Below are 24,830 nucleotides of genomic sequence, written 5' to 3' on the forward strand. Positions count from 1 at the left end.
GCCCCTCACTCTCTACCTGTGTCTCGCAGATGTTTGTGTGAACCTTCATCCCAGAAGTCTGAGGTCTGCAACCCTCTGTAGGGTCTTTCCATGGTGGGCCCTGCCTGAGTGGTGGGAGGGCCAGTGGGGAGGTGTGCAGGGGTCTTCATGCCTTGCAGCTGGGTGATGCTTCCCTCAGCCCCAAGTCCCTTCTATGTGTTGGAAGGTGTGGGAGTGGGAATCTGCAGAGCAGCTATAGTATATTTTCAGGTCCAGGGTTCCGTCTGGTGCCCAACGCCATTGGCAAGGGCGGGTTGCAAAGATTCTGCTCAGGACCTATTGCCTTTGGCCTGTGCCTCACTTCTCTAAAGGGATCTTTTCTTCAGAAGCTCCTCCTCCTCCCAAAGCAGTAAGAGAACAACTTTCTGCCATCACTGATGAAAGCCATGCCTACTCTTGCATGTCTTGCTTTGTAAGGTGGTTGTTTCTGGAATTCTGCATGACAAATCCCTGGAGGTGCTACCAGGCTGGAGATATTGCCACTCCAAATATTCATGGTTCCATTAGTTAGAAAGACGAGGAAAATGGATACTGGCTGGGCAAGTGCAGTCTGCCTCAACTTCTATAGTGGAAAAGGAATAAAAATCCAAACAATTCCTTGCCAATTCAACAAAAGACAACAAAAGTGAAAATGAAAGAAAAAAAAAAAACGACAGCTGGAAATTATGAAGCAATATGGCAGTAAGTCAAAGCATATTAGAAATGAAAATAACCATGAATTTGTAGTAGTGTCTATCAAAATACAGAGACTTTCTTGCTGGATCAAAAGAGAAACACATGTATTTTGTGCACAGAAGGAGATGGGAATTTGAAAATAAAGGAGTGGGTAAGGATACAGCATGGACGGACTCCTGCTTCTAGTAATGACATGCTAAGGAGCTGGAATGGTCCTTTTGCTAAAGGTAACTAGAAAAGCTGATCAATAAACATTTTAAGTTTCTGCTTGAAGAAATTGAAAACAAACAATACAGTAAAAAAAAAATCACTAGGCCATGATCCAAAGAAAGACACTCAGAAATGCAAATCTGGCCCTGTGGGTATTGTCCAATCACTTCATCAAAAAATGCGTTCTGCACCTTCCCGGTCCCACAGGTTCGTCTCACCACTTATCCTGCCCTCCACCTAGCGCCTGTCTTTTCCATGCCCCTCGTCCTACTATCTTCACCTTGATATCCACTCCCAGCCTTAACTGGCCTCCTCCTCTTCCCTACATTCCCCCCAGAGCCCCACTGCAGCCTCCCCAGTACTCACCCTAAACATTTCAAATGTACTCTTTAGTGACCCCTGGGCAGAAACTCTGAGGGGGACCAGGGCCTGATGCTGACCCCTCAGGCCGTGGCCAGAGGACCTTCTACTGAGCATTGACCTGCGGCACCAAGTGGCTTTTCAGTGGTTAGGTTCAGGCAGAGATGGTGCCTGCTTCTGCAGTGGCTGTGCTGACTCATCTTCTGCCTGTGACAAGAGAGCAGTCAAAGACATTTGTACCATAGCTGGGGCCTCAGAGATATCCTTCTCTGTGTGTGTCCTGTTCTCCCAGGAGGCTGATAACTGGGTGCCCTGCAGACAGGACAGACACAGGGGATTCAGCCACAGTGAGGGAGTGTGCCCTGTCCCTCCAATTCTACTGGCCTCATCAAAGATAATCATTGATAAATTTTGGTTGTGTATGTCTTCCTAATTCCCTTGTTTTCATAGTACTATTATGATATGCTTATAAGTATTTGTCCATCAACTCAATTTGTTTCACTTGTACTCCATATCAGTACAGACAGAACAAAGTTCTTTTCTGTGGTTTCATTAAGTGCTTGGTTTGATGAATTTTCACAGTTCCATATTCCTTGGTAACCACCACCCAAAACAAGATATAGCACATTCCTCTTTGTTTCCATGTGCTGTTTGCAAGCAAAACCCCTATATCTAGGAATTCATCTGATTCATTTTCTATTGTGGTTCATTTTACCTGTTAGTTTTACCTGTTTTAGAATTTTATATAAATGGAAGAACCTATAGGTAGTCTAGTTTCTTTCATTTAGCACCAAGTTTCTGAGAGTCATCTATGTTATTCCGTGTATGAATATATTCATTTTTGTTACTATTACTCCATTATACTAATATATCACGAAAGTTTTGTCTAGTCACCTGTTGGTGGACATTTGGGTTGTTTCCAGTTCTGACCTATTTGAATAAAGCTGCTATGAATATCCATGCACATGTCTTTGTAAATGTGTTTTCATTTTTAATTTGCAAATTTTAGGACTGAAACTACTGAGTTACAGGACGGGTGCATGTTGAACTTCATTAGGAAGTGCCAAACCATTTTCCAAAGTGGTTCTGCTGTTTCACACCTTTTTATCAGCAGTGTATAAGAGATCTACCCATTCTGAATCCCTGCCAGGATTTAGTACTGTCAGATTTCTTGTGTTAGCCATTCTCTTAGGGTGTCTAGGGGTATTTCATTTTGGTTCTCATTTTTATTTCCCTCATGACTATTTATATTGAGCATCTTTTCATGTGCTTCTTAGTCATTCCTAAATCTCCTTTTCTGAAGCACCTGTTTGAGAATTTTTCTACTAATTCATTCTTTCTCATCTTTATATGGCTCAATTGTTTCATTGAACTGAAATCCATGTGACTGAATTTTGTATTTGATGGAGGTTTAGGTTGTCTCAATTTTTGTTTTTATTAACTAGATTGAAATCACTAGCTATATACTTCTTTGTGCTAATTAGCCAGTATTTCCAGTGGCTTGCTTTTGTAGTCAAATTGTGGCCATGTCTGCAAAAAAGAATGGACAAGAGTTCCACATATTCACTGGAAAAGATTCACTGGAAAAGAATGGAAGCCATTCTGATGCCAGAGTCATAGGTGCCCTTATGACATCATCACACTCTCTCTTCCTTCAGACTTCCTGCCACAGTGGTGGCTAGAGAAGTACAGACCTGAGTATAATGGAGACCTCTAGCCTCTAATCATGGGCACTGAAGGGGATTGCAAACTTGAAGGGGTTGACCAACTACCTGCAAGTCATGGGCATTCAATTTTGTGTAAGAGACAACCAGTTCACCCAAAGATGCAGGCAGGGGGAGGTGAATTCCCACAGTTAATCAGGATTCAAGCCCTGTGTCTATGGTCTCTGCGAAAGCCAAGAGGTTAAGGATGTGGTGAACTTGGCTGAAAACTGGGTATCCTGCAGACAGGACAGACACAGGGGATTCAGTCACAGTGAGGGAGTGTGCCCTGAGTTCTATAAAGAACTATCTACCCACACCTCTCCTCTTTAAAATCTGATTACAGAAGGATGGCCGTGTTCACCAAACCATAACGGAAGATGATGATGAAACCACACTGTCGAAACAAATGGAGCGGGAGAAAATGCCTCCTTCCCGCAAACCAAAGGTAAGTCAGAGCAGGCCCTCAAGGTTGGAAGAGATCCCACACCTGCAATATCTCTGACCCATGCCACCCAGTAGTGGTGGTTGTCTTCTCTGTGGCTCATAGAATTAGTTAATCATGGAATTTCTTGTCTGAACTAGGAAACATTTGTGAGTAAAAGGTGTTGCTATTAATCCTTACTCAAGAACAACCACCATAAACCAAGAATTCCAAAAGAAGGCATCGTAATCTTAGGAGATGACAGCTCCATGCATGTTTTTGACCTAAAGATGTTCCAGAAGGACAAGATGTGGAGGTGGAAGACAGTGATATGGATGATCCTGAACTTGTGTAGGCCTAGGCTAATGTATGTTTGTTCCGTAATATGCAGCAAAAAAGTTTTGAAAGTACAAAAAAATTCTAATAGAAAAAAGCTAATAGGATAAGTATATAAAGAATATATTTTTGTACAGCTATATAGTATGTTTATGTTCTAAGCTGTGTTATTATGGGTCAAAATTTTAAAAAATTAATATGTTTATAAAGTAAAAATGTTACATTAAACTAAGGTCAATTTATTATTGAATAAAGAAAATTTTAAAATAAATTCAGTCTAGCCCACATGTACAGTGTTAACATCATCTATAGCAGTACATGATAATGTCTTAGGCCTTCACATTCACTTACCACTCACTAACTCACTGACCTAGAACAATTTTGAGTCCCACAACCTCCATTTACGGTAAGTGCCCTATACAGGTCTACCATTTAAAATCTTTTATACCATATTTTTACTGCACCTTTTCTATGTTTAGATACACAAATACTTATCATTGTGTTATAATTGCCTATTGTATTCAGTATGGTAACAGTATGGTAATACAGGTTTGTAGCCTAGGGCATATAAGGTCTATCCTACAGCATAGGTGTAGGCTATAGGTTTGTGTAAGTACACTCTATGGTGTTCACACAATGAGGAAATCACCTAGTGATGGTTTAGAATGTATTCCCATCATTAAACGATGCATGATTATACTTACAGAAACAATGAAATCTTATTAAAAATAATTTGGAATTATAATGGTCATTTGTAGAATGTTCTAGATAAACAAGACTATTCATCTAAGAAGTGCATTTAAAATAAGGGCTCCAAAATTAGGCCCACTCAGGGATGTCTATTTTAATTATATGCAGAAGCTTCCAAAAAGATTTTTTTAATTGCCTTTTTAAAAAGATTCCTTACCAAGGGAAAAGGAATAGCTTAAGTAACTAATTGATAAGAAAATTGGAATCTGCTAACCTTTTCAATTAGTTACCATCCCACCTTAAAGATGAAAAGAAAGCTAGAAAAAAATGTTTATAAGAGTTAAATCCTCAGGTCACCATGTATGCTTCTCTAACCACCAATATGCCCCGACAAGATTCTTGAGTTTATAGTTATCTGTGATGAGTCCAGGCATAGAAAATGCTTTGTCTGGGCTGGGCACAGTGGCTCACATCTGTAATCCCAACACTTTGGGAGGCTGAGGCGGGCAGTTAACTTGAACCCAGGAGTCTGAGACCAGTCTAGGCAACATGGTGAAACCCTGTCTCTATAAAAAAAAAAATACAAAAATTAGTTGGGCATAGTGGCGTGTGCCTGTAGTCCTAGCTGCTTAGGAAGCTGAGGTGGGAGGATTGTTTGAGCCCTGGAGGCAGAGGTTACAGTGAGCTGAGATGGTACCACTGCACTCCAGCCTGGGTGACAGAGTGAGACCCTGTCTCAAAAGAAGAAAAAGAAGAAGGAGAAGAAGTGAGGAGGAGGAGGAGGAGGCGGAAGGAGAAGGAGAAGAAGAAATGCTCTGTCTGCTCTATTACTAATGGGCTTTGCCCTGTATTTAGCAATCTAGTTAAGAAACAGAAGCTAAATTAAAAAGCTGGCTATCTAAATTAGTCTCCAATGCATTCCTTTCTGGCATTGAGTTGGTTATTTTTATTTCAATAAAAATTTTTTTAGAAACAGGGTCTTGTTCTGTCACCCAGGCCGGAGTGCAGTGGCATGATTGTGGCTCACTACAGCCTTGACCTCCTGGGCTCAAGTGATCCTCTCACATCAACCTCATGAGTCACTGGGACTATAGGTGTGTGCCACCATGCGCAGCTAATTTTTTATTTTTTGTAGCAATGGTATCTCATTATGTTGCCCAGCCAGTCTTGAACTCCTGGATTCAAGCGATCCTCCTGCCTCAGCCTCCCAAAGTGCTGGGATTACAGGTGTGAGCCACCATACCTGGCCCAGCTAGTTACTTTGAAACAAGGAACTCAATAACTCACAACAAACAACCCAAATAATCCCATTAAAAGGTGGGCAAAGGACATGAATAGACTTGTTTTTGAGATGGAGTCTCACTCTGTCGCCCAGGCTGGAGTGCAGTGGCTTGATCTCTTTGATTATTTCTTAAATAATCAAAAACATAATAAAGACAACTCAGGAATTAGCTTGATAAAACATAAAGTCTTCATTTTTTTAGGTGAGTTATCAAAAAGGTAAAACAAACAAACAAACAAACAAAAAACCTCCTTTAGTGTAATTGTTTTTCTTTTCTTTTTCTTTCTTTCTTTTTTTTTTTTTTTTTTTTTTGACAGTCTCATTCTGTAGCCCAGGCTGGAGTGCAGTGGTGGTGCAATCTCTGCTCACTGCAAGCTCCGCCTCCCAGGTTCACGCCATTCTCCTGCCTCAGCCTCCCCAGTAGCTGGGACCACAGTCGCCCACCACCACGCCAGGCTAGTTTTTTTTTATTTTTAGTAGAGACAGGGTTTCACTGTGTTAGCCAGGATGGTCTCGACCTCCTGACCTCGTGATCCACCCATCTCGGCCTCCCAAAGTGCTGGGATTACAGGCGTGAGCCACTGCGCCTGGCCGACTTTTTTTTAAAGATGATGTACAAATGGCCAATAGGCATATGAAAAAATGCTCAATATGACTAATCATCAGACAAATGCACATTAGAACAACAATGAGATGTCATCTTACATATGTCAGAATGACTATTATATTAAAAAAATAATAACAACAAATGTTGATGAGGATGCAGGGAAAAGCGAACTCTTATACCCTGTTGGTGGGAATGTAAATTAGCACAATGTCTATGGAAAACAGTAAGGAGATTTCTCAAAGAACTCAAAGTAGAACTACTGGTATCTACTCAAAATAAAAAGAAATCATTAATATCAAAAAGATACCTGTTCCTCTATCTCTGTTGTAGCACTATTCACAATAGCAAAGATAGGGAATCAACCTAAGTGTCCATCCACAGATTATTGGATTAAAAAACATGTTTATATATGCAGTAGAATACTATTCAGCCTAAAAAAGAATGAAATCATGTCTTTTGTAGAAACACGGATGGAACTGGAGGTGAGTTAGTAAAACAAGTCAGAAACAGGAAGACAAATACTGCATGTTCTTGCTTATAAGTGAATGCTAAACAAAAGGTACACATAGATGTAGAGTGTAGAATGATAGAGGGTGAGAGAGTGGGAGGAGGTGTATGATGAAAAATTACTTAATAGCTGGAAGCCATCATCCTCAGTAAACTAACACAGGAACAGAAAACCAAACACAGCATGTTCTCACTCACAAGTGGAAGTTGAACATAGAGAACATGTGGGACACAGAGAGAGGCACAACATACACCAGGACCTGTTGAGGATGGGGGGTGAGGGGAGTGAACTTAGAGAATGAGTCAATAGGTCCAGCAAACCAGCATGGCACACATATACCTATGTAACAAACCTGCACGTTCTGCACATGTATCCTGTTTCTTTTTTTTTTTTTTTTTTTGAAGAAATAAAGAAAAAAATGTAAATAATGAAATTTTAAAAATAAAAGTAATACAAATTACTTAATAGGTATAATGTACATTATTCAGGTGATGGATAGCCTAAAAGCCCTGACATCACCACTATGCAATCTATGCATGTAGTAAAATTATACTTGTTCTCCATAAATTTATACAAATAAAAATTTTAAATGCAAAAATGAAACTCTTGTAAAAATTGATACCTATAAAGGAAAATTACTAAAAATTTTTGTAATGAGAGAAAGCTTTGGCATAAATCTACATAACGAGCTTCACCTTTGCTGACTGCCTTGTCTTAACTGAACTTTCTACCTATACCATTCCTTGTCTTGGCAAATAACAGTATTTAAGCTTGAGATCTAAGTTTTATGACTTTGGTATGTAAGTTTTCTTCCTTTTTTTACCTAAGCGTCAGCCCTAGGAAAATGCAAGTTTAGGGTAGAAAAATTTTAGATGATTATTACAAATGGAATAAATAAAATGGACATTGTTAAAGTTAAAATGAAGGTTTAATATACCAGAGATTGTATGGGCCAGAGGTACTCTGCTGGTCCCCTAACATTACAGAACCCCAATTCAGTCTGCTGTACCTATTCCAGTTTGGAAAAATTTTAAAACCAGAAGTCAAAGATTACAATGAGAAATCTGATCTGACATGCTTAGGGCAATGACCAGATAGGTAAATCAAGATAAGAATTGACAATAGGGCAAAGATTCTTTGATTCAACCCCATGCTGGGATAGGTGTAGGATATAATAAATTCTTTTTCAAAGATTTTAGCTTGTAAATTGTTAAGTACAATGAGTTCTGAGATCCTCCCGAAAGAACCAATGTATCAGTACATTCAGCTCCCCTGTTCTTTGTTCTTCATTTTAAAGTTTAACTTCCTTGTTCTCTTCGTCTCCTTGCCCCTAGTTTCAGTAAACAGCCCCCTCCTAGCCTCTATCACCTGCTCTGTCCTGAGTCACCCCTGGTCACCTGCTCTGTCCTGAGTCACCCCTGGTCACCACTCTGACCTGAGTCATCCTGAGTCACCTGTTCTGTAACTGTCCTCCCCATCAAACTACTCACCTCGCCACTCCAACTCATACCCCTCTCTCTTTAAAATAGTCTATCGGAATTAGCTTAAGTCTTGTGCAGTCCAACCCTAGCCAATAGGGGAACAACACAGCAGTAGGGGCTACCTGCATCAGGAATAAGAACCCCTTCCCCTCCCTTGTTCAGCTGTGCTGTCACCATTGCTCCATCTGTGAGATGCACCCTTCTATAGAAGTAAATTCCCTTGCTGAGAAAATGTATGCTCGAGTGCTATTTCTTTTGTGGCACTGAAAGTTTATTTATAACATGGGTAAAATGTTCATATGGTAAAGAAGAGAGATATCTTCAGAGTAAATGATTTTTGTTAAAGACAAGTGAGCCCTTGAAAGAATAGATGATGATTTGTGACAAAGTTTATCTGGGTGTAGTGTTGACATCTAGTCTCCACTCCTGTTATAGGAGTTAGTCTTCCCAGGTTGATGAAACTCCCAGGGAGAGGATTGAAAATAATTGAGTTCCTTTTGGAGGATCTGTCTTTAGGCAGATAAGGGGAATTCAGAGAAAGTCTCCTTTTGAATTTTGCTGTTTTTCAAGTGCCTTCAGCTTGAAGTAATCAGTACACCAAAGCAGCATATTTTGGAGTGGCATTTCATGAACTCCTTCAATGGCTAGCTTTGTTTAATGAGCAATTTGAACAATTGCTAGGAGTGAATTAGGTAAATGTAAGCAGGATAAAAATTTACACTTTCAAAAATATCTTTAGTAACTTGAAATCTAAAAGTTACATTAAATTAAGTAATAAATATTTATTAAATGGCTAAGTTATTTCTAAGAAAGTTAAAATATGAAAACATTAATTACTGAACATAAATTTAAAGTTTATATACTTTGGCATCCAGTTTTTATGTGGTATAGAGAAGGTAAATATATTTGGGTCTGTTAATAAACATGAAAATTATATTACAAGTAAACATGTCTCTAGAAATTACGAAAATGCTGCTCATCTACAGAATGCTGATATAAAACAGCTCACAAGGTTTATTAGTTTTCATCAAAAATTAAGAATACTAGGGATTAAAACTCTAATATGTGCTAACTGAAACTAGAGAATAAGAGAAACAACTCTGTATGTGAGGAAAAATAAGATGTTTTGTAAAGGAAGTTATAAGGTAAGAGGTAAGAAAAAAAGACAGTAATTTTTGTCCTAAAGTGAGTAGTCACTCACTTTTCCACAATGGAAAGAGGAAGGGTATAGGACAAACTAAATGGATATAACAAATTTGTAGGTTTGTGAAAAGGAAATTTTGAAAGACAAATATGTGTGGTCAAGCTGGCTAATACGGTTTGGCTCTGTGTCTCCACCCAAATCTCACCTTGAATTGGAATTCCCAATGTTGGGGGAGGAACTTGGTGGGAAGTGATTGGATCATGGGGGCGAACTTCCCCCATGCTGTTTTTGTGCTAGTAAGAGAGTTCTCACAAGATCTAACGGTTTAAAAGTATGTGGCACTTCCCCTCTTGCTCTCTCTCTCTCTCTCCTGCTGTCTTGTGAAGAAGGTGCTTGCTTCCCCTTTGCCTTCTGCCAAGATTGTCAGTTTCCTGAGGCCTCTCAGTTATGCTTCCTGTTATGCCTGTGGAACTGTGAGTTAATTAAACCTCTTTTTAAAAAAAATAAATTAGCCAGTCTCAGGTAATTCTTTATAGCAGTGTGAGACCAGGCTAATACAGAATATTGGTACCAAGAGTGGGGTACTGCAATAAAGATACCTGAAAATGTGGAAGCAGCTTTGGAACTGAGTAATAAGCAGAGGTTGGAACAGTTTGGGAGGGCTCAGAAGAAGACAAGAAGATGTGAGAAAGTTTGGAACTTCCTAGAGACTTGTTGAATGGTTGGGACCAAAATGCTGGTAGTGATATGAACAGTGAAGTCCAGGCTGAGGTGGTCTCAGATGGAGATGAAGAACTTATTGGGAACTGGAGTAAAGTTCATTTTTGCTATCCTTTAGCAAAGAGACTGGCAGCATTTTGCCCCTGCCCTAGATATCTGAAGAACTATGAACTTGAGAGAGATGATTTAGGGAGTCTGGCATAAGAAATTTCTAAGCAGCAAAGCATTCAAGAGGTGACCTGGCTGTTTTTAAATGTGTATGCTCATATGCATAAAGAGATGGTCTGAAATTGCAACTTACATTTAAATGGGAAGCAGAGCATAAAAGTTGGAAAGTTTGTAGCCTGACCGTGTGGTAGAAAAGAAAAACCCATTTTTCTGGTGAGGAATTCAAGGTTGCAGAATTCACATAAGAGGAGCTGAATATGATAGCCAAGACAATGGGGAAAATGCCTCAAGGGTATTTCACAAACACTCATGGCAGCCCTTCCCATCACAGACCTGGAGACCTAGAGGGGAAAAATGGTTTCTTGGGCAAGGCCCAGGGCCCAGCTAGTCTGTGCAGCCTCAGGACATGGTACCCTGCATCCCAGTCACTCCAGCTCCAGCCATCATTAAAAGGGACCAAGATACAGCTCAGGCCATGGCTTTAGATAGGGCATACCCAAAGCCTTGATGGCTTCCACGTGGTGTTAGGGCTGCAAGTGTGCAGAAGGCAAGAGTTGAGATTTTGGAGCCTCTACCTAGATTTCAGAGGGTGCATGGAAATGCCAGGATGTCCTGGCAGAAGTCTGCTACAGGGGTGGAGCTCTAATGGAGAACTTCTACTAGGGCAGTGCAGGGTGGAATTGTGGGGTCAGAGCCCCCAAACAGAGTCCCCACTGGAGCACTGCCTAGTGGAGCTGTGAGAAGAGGGCCACCATCCTCCAGACCCCAAAATGATAGATCCACTGACAGCTTGCACTGTTCACCTGGAAAAGGCACAGGCACTCAATGTCAGGCCATGAAAGCAGCCAAGGGGGCTGTACCCTGCAGAGCCACAGGGACAGAGCTGCCAAAGGCCTTGGGAGTCCACCCCTTGCATCAGCATGCCCTGTATAGAGACATAGAGTCAAAAACGATTATTTTGGAGCTTTAAGATTTAATGACGGCCCTGTTGGATTTCAGATTTTATAGGACCTGTAACCCCTTTGTTTTTGCCAATTTCTCCCATCTGGAACAGGAGCATTTACCCAATGCCTCTGCCTTCATTGTTATCTTGGAAGTAACAAACTGGTTTTTGATTTTACAGGTTTTTGGGCAGAACAGACTTACCTTGTCTCAGATGAAACTTTGGACTGTGGATTATTGAGTTAATGCTGGAATGAGTTAAGACTTTGAGGGAATGTTGGGAAGCCATGATTATGTTTTGAAATATGAGAAGGACTTGAGATTTGGGAAGGCCTAGGGGAAGAATAATATGGTTTGGCTCCATGCCCCCACGTAAATCTCATGTTGGATTGTAATCCCCATGTGTTGGTGGAGGGACTTGGTGGGAGGTGACTGAATCATGGAGGCAGGCTTCCCCTATGCTGTTCTCATGAGAGTGAATGAGTTATTATGCAATCTGGTTGTTTAAAAGTGTGTCGTGTTTCCCTCTTTGCTCTCTGGCTGTCATGTGAAGAGGTGCTTGCTTGCACTTCACCCTTCCGCAATGATTGTAAGTTTCTTGAGGCCTCCCCAGCCATGCCTTCTGTAGAGCCTGTGGAACTGTGAGTCAATTAAACCTCTTTTCTTCATAAATTACCCAGTCACAGGTAGTTCTCTACAGCAGTGTGAGAATACACTAATACACTCTTCAACTAAGGACAGAAACTGCTTTGCTCATGAAGACCTGTAAGCTGAAGCTGGACAACTTGGACAACTCTCATGCCTGATATGTGGGCCACTCAGACAGGTCATTGAAATACCCAGTGTTATGCCCAGAGACATTCAAACTGCAAAGCAGAATGAGAAGTTGATGACTTCATGCTGTGGGCAGCTTTTCCCAAGAAGTCAGAACAAGACTGCCCATCACGAGACTCATCCCTTTAATGTTTTCCTTGCTTATGCTTACCTCTTTCACATGACAGAATGTTGCCGTCATTAGAATTTCACAATCAGTAGCTTCTGCAGATAATTTGGCTGAGTTTAGATCTGTTATGCTAAACCCAAATCTTTATATGACCTAAGAGATCCTTTAATCCACACAGTGGCTAACTCTAGAGGCATTCCTACCACAACTCTGTTCAGACTGTACTGGTGGTCCTTTTTATAGAGTCGTACTTCTAGAATCACTTGTTCTCACTCCCTGTTTTAATTTTGCACAGTCATGGGATTCTAGATTATGGAATGGCTACCTACTGGCTGATCAAGGAGGTAACTGTGCAGTTGCTAACACTTCTTGTTGCACATTAACTGTTAGACTCAGTTGCAAAACAACATTAAAGAGAAGGCTTCCTTGTTAAAAGTAGTAGGTTTCTGGTCTGGCTTGTTCTTTTTCTAGTAAATTTTAGTTGGTTTGGCTCATGGGAAGCCTGGATGAGGAGCATACTCCAAACACTTGGTATTATCCTCCTGATAGTCATGATAGTACTGTCCCTGGTGTGTTATACTCTCTCAAAAGGTCTTAAATGTTCACAGGCAGCCATCTGCCAAATGCTAAATGGTCTCTCTCTATCTGGAATGATGAAAACTCAAGGAAACCATGAAAACAAGGACATGCTAACCTATGAATGACATGTTCAGACCAAAAACACAAAGTGATGGCTCCTGAGAGTAGCGCTGATGACCTAAGTTTTAGTCAGACTCTCAGGTAGACGAGAGACTGAACAAAAGGGGAAATTTCTACACAACGTTTATGGGAGGCCATTGCTTTGGACTAGCCTCCTGCACTAGGTCCCAGCACATTAGCCCAAACCAGAACGGAGTCACTCATACTAGGTGCTATGAAGTCAGACTGAAATCTGGACAGTTTTCAAAAAAACCCAGTTTTACAGCAATCAATCAGAAGGAACCCAGTTCACCTGAATGATCATGATAAAGAAGTTCCCTCTGTTTTAACCCTATAAGGAAAGTAACTTTCAAACAGCAATCTCCATTTTGTTTCCCGTTTCTGCTGTTTTCAGCCCTTTTCTGCCTATAAAGCCAACACCTCTGTTCAGCTCATCTTAACACTCTTCTGTTTTATAGAATGATGTAGTACCCAATTCTGAAATCACAAAAGAAAGCCAATTAGAACTCTAAATACAATTTGTTCTAAATTTGTCTTTTAACACAGCCATGCCTGAGCTATTATGAGCTCTACTATAGGAAATCTTTGGTCAGTGAGTCAAGAAACTCCCGTTTTCACTCAATTCAGTTTGCCAAGACAGATAGCAAAAGAGTAGGGCACCTCAACAGATTATTAAACAAAGGAGGGTTTAATTTTATGTGAGCAACTTTTGAGGAAGTGGTTTTCAAACACTGGTTTTTGAATCGGAATCTCAACAGAGAGTGTACCTAGGGAGTTCTTGACAGTAAACATGGAATTATCTCTCAACTAATACAAACAGAAGACCATAGCATGCCTCTGATACTGAGGAGAGTAGTGAAAGGGAAGCTGCTGTGGTTTAATGGATAACTCAGCTCACACCTAGAATCAGAATGGCTAGAGGGTGAACGGAACATGAGTTCGCCACCCACGAGCCTTATTTGGGATTTTACACTTTGCCTAATTCAACAAGTCAGTAGCAGGGAGCCAGGCACACTCATCAGCCACTCATGAAACAACTCGATCAGGAATAGATGAGCTGGTCAAGGCCTTCCCTTCTCTTGCCCTGTATTCTGCTTATACAAAGCAAGTGTGTGGTAGCCTTCGCTTCCAGGATAACCTCTCATCTCTGTCTCCTAAAGAAAGTAGACAATCTCCCCATGGAGAGAGCCTATTGTGGGTATGGGAACTAAGAGAGAAACAGTAAGAGCAGTACGTCCCAACTTTCAGCACACACCACAGTCCTGTGGAAGGCTTGGTAAAGCAGATTACTGGGCCCCACCTAGCACTTCTCATTCAGTGTTATCGAGGTCCCAGAATGTATGTTTCTAACAATTTTCCAGGTGATGCTATGGCTGCTATTCTGGGGCCCCATCCTTTGAGAACCATTGGGGTAGAGCATAGCTATATCTGGAGGAAGGTAACTGTGAATGTTAGCATAATCAAAAGAACAGTGGTTTCAATAAATGAGAAGATTGTGTCTCCTTCCCATGTATGTCTGGCAGAGGTGGTCCAGGCTTGGTATGGCACTCCATAGGGTGAGAAGTCTTGGCCCCGTCTAACGTATTACTCTGCTATGTATTGCCCCCATTCCCGAGGTCGTCAATAATCCAAAAATGAGTGCTACAAATTCAATAATTACATTGACAATGTAGCAGCAGGAAAAAAAGGAGGGGAAATGCATACTCCTTCTCTTTAAGGGTATATTCTTGACATTTCTGGTTCCAGTTTGCCCACAGCTTAGAAGGACATAAAAGGAGACCTGAACAAATGGAGAGATATGCTATATTCTTTCAAAAAATGTGTTAATAGTGTAAGGCTGTCAATTATCTCCAAAGTGATCTATTAAAATCATATTCCACTCACAAAATTAAAGCTGATTCTAATTGAAATCTTCTTGTGATTTATGGGAACTTGACACATTAGTGCAAAAAATAATACCATAGAGCAAATGTCCACAATTAGTTAAGTCAATTTGGGAAAAAAAGAGAAAAGGAGTTGAAACATGCTTACCGACATTAAAATGTGTTACAAAGCAATTAGTCTGAAATTGAGGCATTAGGTAGTAAGAACTAAGGTGGTATATAAACATTTGCTTAAGTCTGGGCGCCGTGGCTCATGCCTGTATTCCCAGCACTTTGGGAGGTCAAGGTGGATGGATCATTTGAGGTCAGGAGTTCAAGACCATCCTGGCCAACACGATGAAACCCCATCTCTACTAAATATTTAAAAAAAAAAAAAAAAGCCAGCAGTAGAGGTGCATGCCTATAATCCCAGCTACTCAGAAGGCTGAGGCAGGAGACTCGATTGAGCCTGGTAGGAGGACATTGCAGTGAGCCAAGATCTCACCACCACACTCCAGTCTGGGTGACAGAGTGAGACCCCATCTCAAAAAAAAAAAAAAAAGAAAGAAAAGAAAATGTGATTAAGAATTTGTTGGGTGGACGGGCGTGGTGGCTCATGCCTGTAATCCCAGCACTCTGGGAGGCTGAGGCAGGCAGATCACCTAAGGCTGGGAGTTTGAGACCAGCCTGACCAACGTGGAGAAACCCCGTCTCTAATAAAAATACAAAATTAGCCAAGCCTGGTGGCGCATGACAGTAATCCCAGCTACTCAGGAGGCTGAGGCAGGAGAATTGCTTAAATCCAGGAGGCAGAGGTTGCAGTGAGCCGAGATCACGCCATTGCACTCCAGCCTGGGCAACAAGAGTGACACTCCATCTCAAAAAAAAAAAAGAAAGAAAGAAAGAAAGAATGTCTTGGCTTTGCCTCATTCTCCTCTTCATGCATACAGCCAGGCAACAGTTTCTTCCCCATTCTGGCAGAACACAAGTTTATTTCCTGGACAAGTTGGACCAGACAGCATCTGGAGTCAGCAGAATTCAGGCATGCCATGGCTAATGGCAGGGGTGAAGCACCATACTAAAAATAGAGGGAGCATGGGAGAGTGTGCAGGCTGCATAGAAAGGCCTCCAGCCCTCTGTACCAACTCAGCTTCCTACAGGGAGGTTTGTTCTCCTACTCTCTGACCTGAGGTTCTGGGAATCTTCTCTGGGAATCTGGCTCTGGGGATTCAGTCAATGATTACTGCACTAATGCAGCCTAACCAACTGTAAGACTCAGCGTCAAGCAACAGTAAGCAAGCAGCCAGGGTTGCTTGGCTGGGGAAGCTCAGCGCCATGTTTCCCACCCTGCACCTACCAGGAGGCTCCCTGGGTATGTTCTACTCTTGGTAATAGCAGAATGCAAGAGGCAAATGTAAACGAGCAAACCTCTGAAAGCCAAGCCCAGAACTTGCATATTGTCCTCCCACAGTATTCTACTGGCTAGAGCAAGTCATATAGCCAAACCCAAGGCACAGGAAGGTATATCCCATCCCCTTACAGGGAGAAATCACAAAATTCTGTAGCAAAAGATTAAAATGTAGGGCCACCAGCGCAACCTACCACAAGCTGCAAAGAAATAAACTAATGAATACAGATCTTTGGGGCCCCTCACCGACACCAAACCCAACACTCTGCCTTAGCAACGTATACTGAATAGCACCAGATAAGAAGCCCCACCCGTGGACACTGAGCTTCCCACTGAATTATCAGTGTCCCAATCTGATACATGGAGAGCCAACCAAGGACCACTAACATTGGTAAAAGGTTTCTCAAATGAAAGATTGAGACCAAATCTAAAACAGAAGAAAGGTGCTTAAAATAAATGTTACTGGGGACAGAAGGGAAAATGTTTTAAACCCCTAATGATTGTAACTCATATTGTTAGTCCCATATGGATGATAACAGATCAGTGATGGAAGAGCAGTGTGCCCTAAAAGAAAACACTATTCAGAGGGTGGTAAAGACCATTTCAGAAACAGAAACTCTTCCAGAAAGTAGAACAAAAAGACAAAGAGAAGGAAGATAGAATAGAAACTATTAGGAAATTAGAAGATCATGCTGTGATCTAATTAATAGGATTTCGAAAAGTAGAAAACGAAGAAAATTAAGGGATTGAAATTATCAAAAAACTAATGCAAAAAAGTTTCCCAGAGGTAAATGGTGTGAAATTTTAGACTAAAAGACTAAGCCAGTGCCCAATACATTGAATGGTTAGACATAACATTCAATGGTTAGAAAAACCAAAACCCCTCTCTAGGTATATCATCTTTTATTTTCAGAACAAAATGGATTAAAAACTTAAATCTAAGACCTCAAACTATGAAACTACTGCAAGAAAACATTTATAACACGTGCACTACCTCCAAATCTTGGATATTTATATGCATGTGTTATAAATGACAGGGAACATGTTATCCTTCAGTTCCATTTGTTTCCCTTATACTCTTCCATTACAGTACAGACAGAACAAAGTTATTCTTTGTGGTTTCATTAAGTGGTCAGCTTAATGAGTTTTTGCAATCCTATATTCCCCAGAAACCACCACCCCAAACAAGAGACAGCACATTCCTCCTCCTTTGTACTGTTTGCAAGCAACATGCCTTCTGTCCCTACACTAAATGTAAATTCCATTCTTATTTATCTTACCTGTATATTAACTTTGTCTGTTTTATAATTCTATATAAATGGAATCATCTTGTAGGTACTCCTTTATGTCTAGTTTCTTTCTTTTTGAGATGGAGTTCTGCTCTGTTGCCCAGGCTGGAGTGCAATGGCACAATCTCGGCTCACTGCAACCTCTGCCTCCTGGGTTCAAGAGATTCTCCTGCCTCAGCCTCCTGAGTAGCTGGGATTACAGGCACCTGCCACCACACCCGGCTGATTTTTTGTATTTTTAGTAGAGACGGGGTTTCACCATGTTGGCCAGGCTGGTCTCGAACTCCTGACCTCAGGTGATCCACCTGCCTCGGCCTCCCAAAGTGCTGGGATTACAGGCGTGGGCCACTGCGCCCGGACATCTGGCTTCTTTCATTTAGCTTAATGTTTCTGAGATGCACACATAGTATACTCTTTATGAATGTAATTATTTTTATTACTGTGTATTATTATATTACATGAATATATCACAATTTTTTGTCTAGTCTCCTGTTAGTGGACATTCAGGCTGTTTCCAGTTCTGACTTATTTCAATAAAGCTGCTATGAACATTTGTGCACATATATTTTGTAGATACGTGTTTTCATTTTTTATCTGCAAACTTTTAGGGGTGAACTGCTGAGCTATAAGGCAGATGCATGTTGAACTTCATTAGGAAGTGCCAAACCATTTTCAAAAGTGGTTCTACTGTTTTACACCTTTCCAGCAGCAGTCTATAAGAGATCCAGCCATTCGGTGTCCCTGCCAATATTTAGTGCTGTCCTTATTTTTCAGCCATTCTCTAGGATGCCTAAGGGTATGCCATTTGGGTTCCCGTTTTTATTTTCCCCATGACTAATGATGTTGAGCATCTTTTTGTGTGCTTCTTAGCCATACATAAACTTTGTTTTCTGAAGCACCTGATTAAGAATTTTGCTGCAAACTTATTCTTTGTCATCCTTCTTTGGCTCTATTGTTTGACTGATTTGAAATCCATGTGATTGACTTTTCTATTGATGGAGATTTAAAGTTACCTCAATTTTATGTTTTTATCAACCAGACTGTATAACCAGAGTCACAGGTGCCCTTATATCATTATCATTCTCCCCTCCTCCACTCTTCCTGTCACATATATGGCTAGAGGAGTACACACAAGCATGATGGAGTCATCTAACCCCTAACTATGGGCAATTTAGGGGATTGCGGACCTGAAGAGGTTGAACCAACTACCTCCAAATCATGGGCATTCGCTGTGGTGTAAGAGACCACCAGTTCACCCAAAGTTGCAGGCAGGGGAAGGTGAATTCCCACAGTTAATCAAGGTGCAAGCCCTGTGTCTAGGGTCTCTGGGTAAGCTAGGAGATTGAAGATTTGGTGGACTTGGCACTGAGTTCCACAAAGAACGACCTACCCACACCTCTCCTCTTTACTTGATTGCAGAAGCCTGGACAATTTAAAAACAACGCAATGAATGATGATGAAAAAAACATATTGATGAAACAGAAACTGAAGGAGGAAAGGAGTAAGATACGAGAACCTCTTCTTCCACGCCAAACAAAGGTAGGTCACAGCAGACCCTTAATTTTGGGACAGACCCCTGACGGGCAACTTCTCTGACCCTCGTCGCCCAGTAGTGATGGTTATCTTCTCTATGGCTCATAGCTTGGGATGACCATGAAATTTACAGCCCAAACCAGGATACATTTGTGGAAGGTGGTGCTATTACTTCTCAGGAATAAGCATCATAAACTAAAAATATCCCAAGCAACCAGGACAAATAATTGCCATACACACAGCAGGGATGATCAGCAAGTGATTCATCCTGAGATATCTTCTTCTCCCATTTCCTTGTCAGCCTGAAAAAGGTGGGTGACTGAGACATGGAGACTTGGGTGCAGGGCAGATAAACCCTGAAATGTGGGGACAAGATCATGCAAAGTTCAAGAGTAGAGTGATGAGCACTGTTTGGATAATGCATGGCCAAATGGAAATCAATCTAAGTCTAAAATTTGTGTGTGTGTGCATGTCTGTGTGCACATGTGTGTATGTGTGTGTAGGGTAACTGAAGTTTAAGGTATGAAAGTCAAAAGAGGTCAAAGTGAGAAATAAATGAGAAAGATCCCAAACTGTGTGGAATGGGGAAAGTTTTAATACTATGACATGACAGAGGGAGAAAGCAGGTTGTGGATTTGAGCTGGAGCTGGGGAGGAGAGGGCAGGGCCAGCAAAGGACACCAGCTGGTGGGAGGATCTGAAGGGAAGGGTCATGGATGTCAGGGGTGGTCCAGCCCAGGTGGATCATGGTAACACTTTAACCTCTTAAACACAGTGTCCTTGCTCTAGACTGGCTGACAAGGTCAATGGAAATTCAAGTGAGGTAGCTAGGGCAGTCTACCTCCATTTTGCAGTTGGGGACATTGAGACTCAGAGGTCAAGGTGAGGTGACCATGTCCATTAACCTGTGGGTGGCAGAGAGTGGAAACCTATCAGGTCTCCTAGGTCCAGCTCTTGTCCCATTCATGAACTTTAGAAGAAAGGGCCTTTCCTCATAGAGGATCAAGTCCCCTTCCTCTCACACCCTGGGACTGACTGACTGGGACTGACTGATGTGTGATAATGTTTCCTGAGTGTCCTTCCTTTTCCTTGCACCCCTCCCCACTAAAGAAGCCACCTGGTGACATTGAACTGGCCTCCACGAAAATCCAGGCCTGGTGGCGGGGCACGCTGGTGCGACGCACACTACTGCATGCGGCCCTCAGAGCCCTGATCATTCAGTGCTGGTGGAGGCAGGTGCTGGCAAGGCTGCAGGCGAAGAGGCGGCGGGCGGCACTGGAGCTCTGCACACGGCAGCTATGGGCAGCAGTCAGGCTGCAGTCCTGGGTCCGCATGTGGCGTGTCCGCCGTCGTTACTGTCGTTTGCTCAATGCTGTCCGCATCATCCAGGTCTACTGGCGCTGGAGAAGTTGCCATACCCGTGGCTTTTTCCATGGCAGCTATGAGCTCACAACAAGCCAGCTGAGTCTTGAGCTTGACATCTTCCTGGGATCACAGATTTGCCGAATTACAGACTGCGTCCCCTTCCCAATAAAGAACTGACCAGGTCTGCTCCAACTATGTGTCCGTAGTTCTCTATTAAACAAACTCTGAGAGATCTTTGTCTCAGCAAAGGGTTAGGGAAATGAGGACAGGTACCTGGCATCTCACAGGTCAGCTCTGAGTAGTCAGCCGGCTTGTCTGGGGTCCTGTGGGGAGAAGGATGTGACAGCCCCATGCTGGAGGAGCAGGGCTTGTGATAGATTGGCAATGTCGGCCATAGGTGAGGGGGTTGGGGTTGCAGAGCCACCAAGAAGGTCAGCTCCAGGGAGACTGGTTCCTGCTGTGGTGTGCGTAATGGCGCCCCCTGTGGCCATGCAATATGGAGGCCTGTGCCATTCTTGGCTCTTAATCCTCCAGCCTCTTCCCTTACCACTTTGAGCAAGTTCAAAAGCCCTCCCTGGGTCTGCATAACCCTGCATAGTCTGGCCCTGGCCATCTCATCCTCTTTATGTTCTCCCTGGCTGCTCTGCTATTTAGCAACTATCCCAAGCATGTTCCCATCTGAGAACTTTGCCCTGCTGCCTGCTCTCCTAGGCTCATCGGCTTCTGTATGGAGCTCCCACACTATGCAGGTTTGTCTCCGTGCAAAGGCACCCTCTCCAGCTCCTCAGTCTGCCTTCCTGTTTTCAAAGTCCTCATCACTACTTGAGCTTGTCTTACCCTATTGTCTATTTTCTTTTTCTTTCTAGAGGGTTGCCTCCAGGAGCGCAGGATTCTGGGGTCAGTGCTGTGTTCCCAGGACCTAGAATGGGACTTGGAACATTGTGGTTCCCTCTCTATGTATCTACACATATGTACAGGTTCAGTAGCCTTATCTGAAATGCTTAGGAGCAGAATAGCTTCAGAGTTCAGATTCTGGGGGATGTTGGAATATTTACTTTTTACTTACATATTCAGCATCCGTCATCTGAAAATCAAAATCCAAAATTCTCCAACAGCATTGTCTTTGAGCTTCATTTCAGCACACAAAAAACTTCCGATTTAGGAGCATTTTGGGTTTTGAATTTTTAGATTGGGGTACTCAATCTGCATATATTTAGATATCCAAACTACCCAATCCAGAGCCGACCTCCTGCATCTGGCTCTTACACCACGGGAGGCAACATTCCTCTCCCTTAGTTATTCCTGGGCAGGTACCAGAACACTAGGGACCACCTCTGCAGCTTAGAACTCACCACATTATGCCAACCAGCCAACCCTAACGCTTTACCCTGCCCTACCTTGCCTTTCCCTCAGAAACTCAATTAAGACCACGACCTCAGATCTCCCCTTGCTTCTTCCTCTGCCACCTCACCAAAGCCTGGAGCTTCCCTTGTCACCCTACATGGCATGCCGCCCACTGTAAGAACCAGGTCCTGTGAGTGTAATAAACTTAGTTTTCTTGAGTTTCTTTTTGTCTCCGCTTGTGGCCACACCTGACTCATTAAAAAAAAAACAGGAAGCAGGGCCGGGCACAGCAGCTCACGCCTGTAATCCCTGCACTTTGGCAGGCCGAGATGGGCAGATCACAAGGTCAGGAGTTCAAAACCAGCCTGACCAACATGGTGAAATCCCGTCTCTACCAAAAATACAAAAATTAGCCAGGCGTGGTGGCACGTGCCTGTAATGCCAGCTACTTAGGAACCTGAGCAGGAGAATCGCTTGAACCTGGGAGGCGGAGGCTGCAGCGACCCAAGATCACACCACTGCACTCCAGCCTGGGGGACAGAGTGAGACTCTGTCTCAAAAAAAAAGAAAAAGAAAAAGAAGAGTGTGTGTGTGTGTGTGTGTGTGTGTGTGTGTGTGTGGTCTGTAAGTTTGAAGTGATCTTCATGCAATGAATGAGACTAATCATTTTTAGATTAACCACGTAAGATTAACCACTGAACTAAAATTAACAATTCGGTGATGTTTAGCAGATTCACAATGTAAAGCAATCACCATCTCTATAAAGTTCTCAGACATTTTTATCACAATAAAAGAAAATCCCATTGATATGGTTTGACTCTGCATCCCCACCCAAATCTCATCTTGTAGCTCCCATAATTCCCATGTGTTGTGGGAGGAACCTGGTGGGAGATGATTGAATCATAGGGATGGGTCTTTTCCGTGCTGTTCTCTCGACAGTAAATGGGTCTCACGAGATCAGATGGTTTTAAAAATGGGAGTTTCTCTGCACAAGCTCTCTCTTTGCCTGCTGCCATCCATGTAAGATGTGACTTGCTCCTCCTTACCTTCTGCTATGATTGTGAGGCCTCCCCAGCCAAGTGGAACTGTAAGTCCAACAAACCTCTTTCTTGTATAAATTGCCCAGTCTCAGGTATGTGTTTATCAGCAGGGTGAAAACGGACTAATACACCCATATTCATTAAACTACCATTTTCCATTATCTCCAGCCCCTGGCCATCCCCAATCTGCACCTGTCTCCATGAATTTACCTATTCTAGATTTTCCACATAAATGGAATTATACAATATTTTGTGTCTGGCTTCTTTCACTGAACATAATGTTTTCAAGGTTCATCTATGTTGTAGCATATATTATTACTTTTTATCCTGAGTAATATTCCATTGTATGGATATGCCACACTTTGCTTATCCATTCATCGTTGATGGACATTTGGATGTTTGCACCTTTGGCTCTCGTGAATAAACCTGTTGTGAATATCTAGCAGCTACATCATTTTACATTCCCTCCAGCAATGTACAAGGGTTCTGATTTTTGTACATCCTTGCTAACATTCACCATTTTCTCTTTTTTAAAAAAATTATAACCATTCTAGTTGGTGTGATGTGATGTTTAATTGTGGGCTTGATTTTGCATTTCCCTAATAACTAATTTTGCTGACTTAGGTGCATGGTCTCCATTTGAATACCGTCTTTGGACAAATGTATATTCAAGTCCCTTGCAATAATTTTCATTGGGTGGTTGTTGTATTTTTGTTGTTTTAATAAATATTTATCTGATGAATGAATACACGATTCACAAGTCCATCCAGATCTTAGATCTGTGACTTAAGCACAGTTGAAATCCTACTGCCTAGAAACAACTATCCCACCATCCCTGAATGATTCTCTCAGCCAGCCACCCTAGATCCCTCATACCCAATAGGCATGTTGTTCTCAGCCTCAGTCTGTCTGTGTTATCGTTTCTCTCTGGCAGTGTTCCCAAGTGTGTGAGTGTGTCTGTGTGCACAGCGTGGTGGGGCAGGGTCTGTTGTTGCCCCTCCACTTCATGGGTGCATGCTGCTCTCTTTCTCTGTAGGGTTTTGCCTGTCTCTGTCTCTGCCCACCTCTCGTAATGTTGTCTTTCACTCTGTCTCTTCCATTCCTCAGTATCTTTCCCTATTGGCTTCTATTCCCTCTGTCTACTCTCTGCTGATGTCATGTCTCCTTCCATCTCTTGGACTCACTGGATTTTCTGGATCTGTAAATGACTGGTAAAGATGATTATTTCACCAGCCAGTCCTCAGACGATCAATTTGCTTTTCTAAATTATGATGACCCTTTGTCTCCAATGGCCCCACAACCATGGGATGGAGAAGCCTTAGAGAAGGTACCAACATGGTTGCTCCTGCATGATGGAGGCATGACTCACTCAGGCTCATCAACCCAGGATGTGCAAGTGCTTAGAGGAATATCAGAACACTTGATGCATATGGTCACTTAATGCATATGATTGGTTCAGGGCTGAGCACGAGACCCAAACCAGGCCAATAAGCCTCAGCTTTTGTGCTGTCTTGGAACTACTGGGTTTGCTAACTATAGAGATTATGTAAGCAGAGCTGCTGAGGGCACCACACAGAAAAAGCTTGCTGAGAATGAAGCCAACTGAGGAAAGTACAGTCAAGGGATGGAAAGGGAGGGACTAAGTCTAGCCATGCCTAAAGCTTGCCTAGCTGTCCTACTGGAAATTTTAATTTTGTGAGTCAAGACACCCCCATTTTCACTCAGGTCAGTTTGCCAGGTCAGATATCTAAAGAGTAAGACATTTCATTGGATTAATAAACAAAGAGGGCTTAATATTATATGAGCAACATTTCAGGAAGTGGTTTCAAACACTGGTTTTTGAATGAGAAACTTGACAGAAGGTGTGCCTAGGGAGTTCTTGACAGTAATCATGGAATTGCCTCTCAATTTATACACACAGAAGACCAGAACATTTCTGTAATGCAGAAAACTACAGTGAAAGGGAATCTTCTGTGGATAAATCAGCTCATACCTAGAATCAGAATGGCCAGAGGGTAAATCAAAGGTGGATTGGTCACAGCCCAGATTACTGGGCCCT

At 42.3% G+C, this 24,830-nt stretch overlaps 1 protein-coding gene across 1 annotated transcript; it reads left to right on the forward strand.

Moving 5' to 3' along the window:
* The first annotated feature begins 2,936 nt into the window (after positions 1–2,936).
* LOC126948731 (IQ domain-containing protein F5-like) lies at positions 2,937–20,579 on the forward strand. Its single transcript, XM_050780997.1, has 4 exons — positions 2,937–3,083; positions 3,334–3,435; positions 18,910–19,029; positions 20,133–20,579. The coding sequence occupies exons 1-4, from the start codon at positions 3,066–3,068 to the stop codon at positions 20,562–20,564; spliced, it is 672 nt and encodes a 223-aa protein (XP_050636954.1). The 5' UTR covers positions 2,937–3,065; the 3' UTR covers positions 20,565–20,579.
* The last annotated feature ends 4,251 nt before the right edge of the window (positions 20,580–24,830 follow it).

The sequence above is a fragment of the Macaca thibetana genome, chromosome 2, assembly GCF_024542745.1.
Source record: "Macaca thibetana thibetana isolate TM-01 chromosome 2, ASM2454274v1, whole genome shotgun sequence".
NCBI lineage: Eukaryota > Metazoa > Chordata > Mammalia > Primates > Cercopithecidae > Macaca > Macaca thibetana.

What these genes read in the sequence shown, in the direction of transcription:
- LOC126948731 (XM_050780997.1), top strand. An exon ending in CTCCTTCCCGCAAACCAAAG is followed by an intron (nt 3,436 to 18,909) that starts GTAAGTCAGAGC and finishes ACTTGATTGCAG; the next exon opens with AAGCCTGGACAATTTAAAAA. An exon ending in TTCTTCCACGCCAAACAAAG is followed by an intron (nt 19,030 to 20,132) that starts GTAGGTCACAGC and finishes TCCCCACTAAAG; the next exon opens with AAGCCACCTGGTGACATTGA.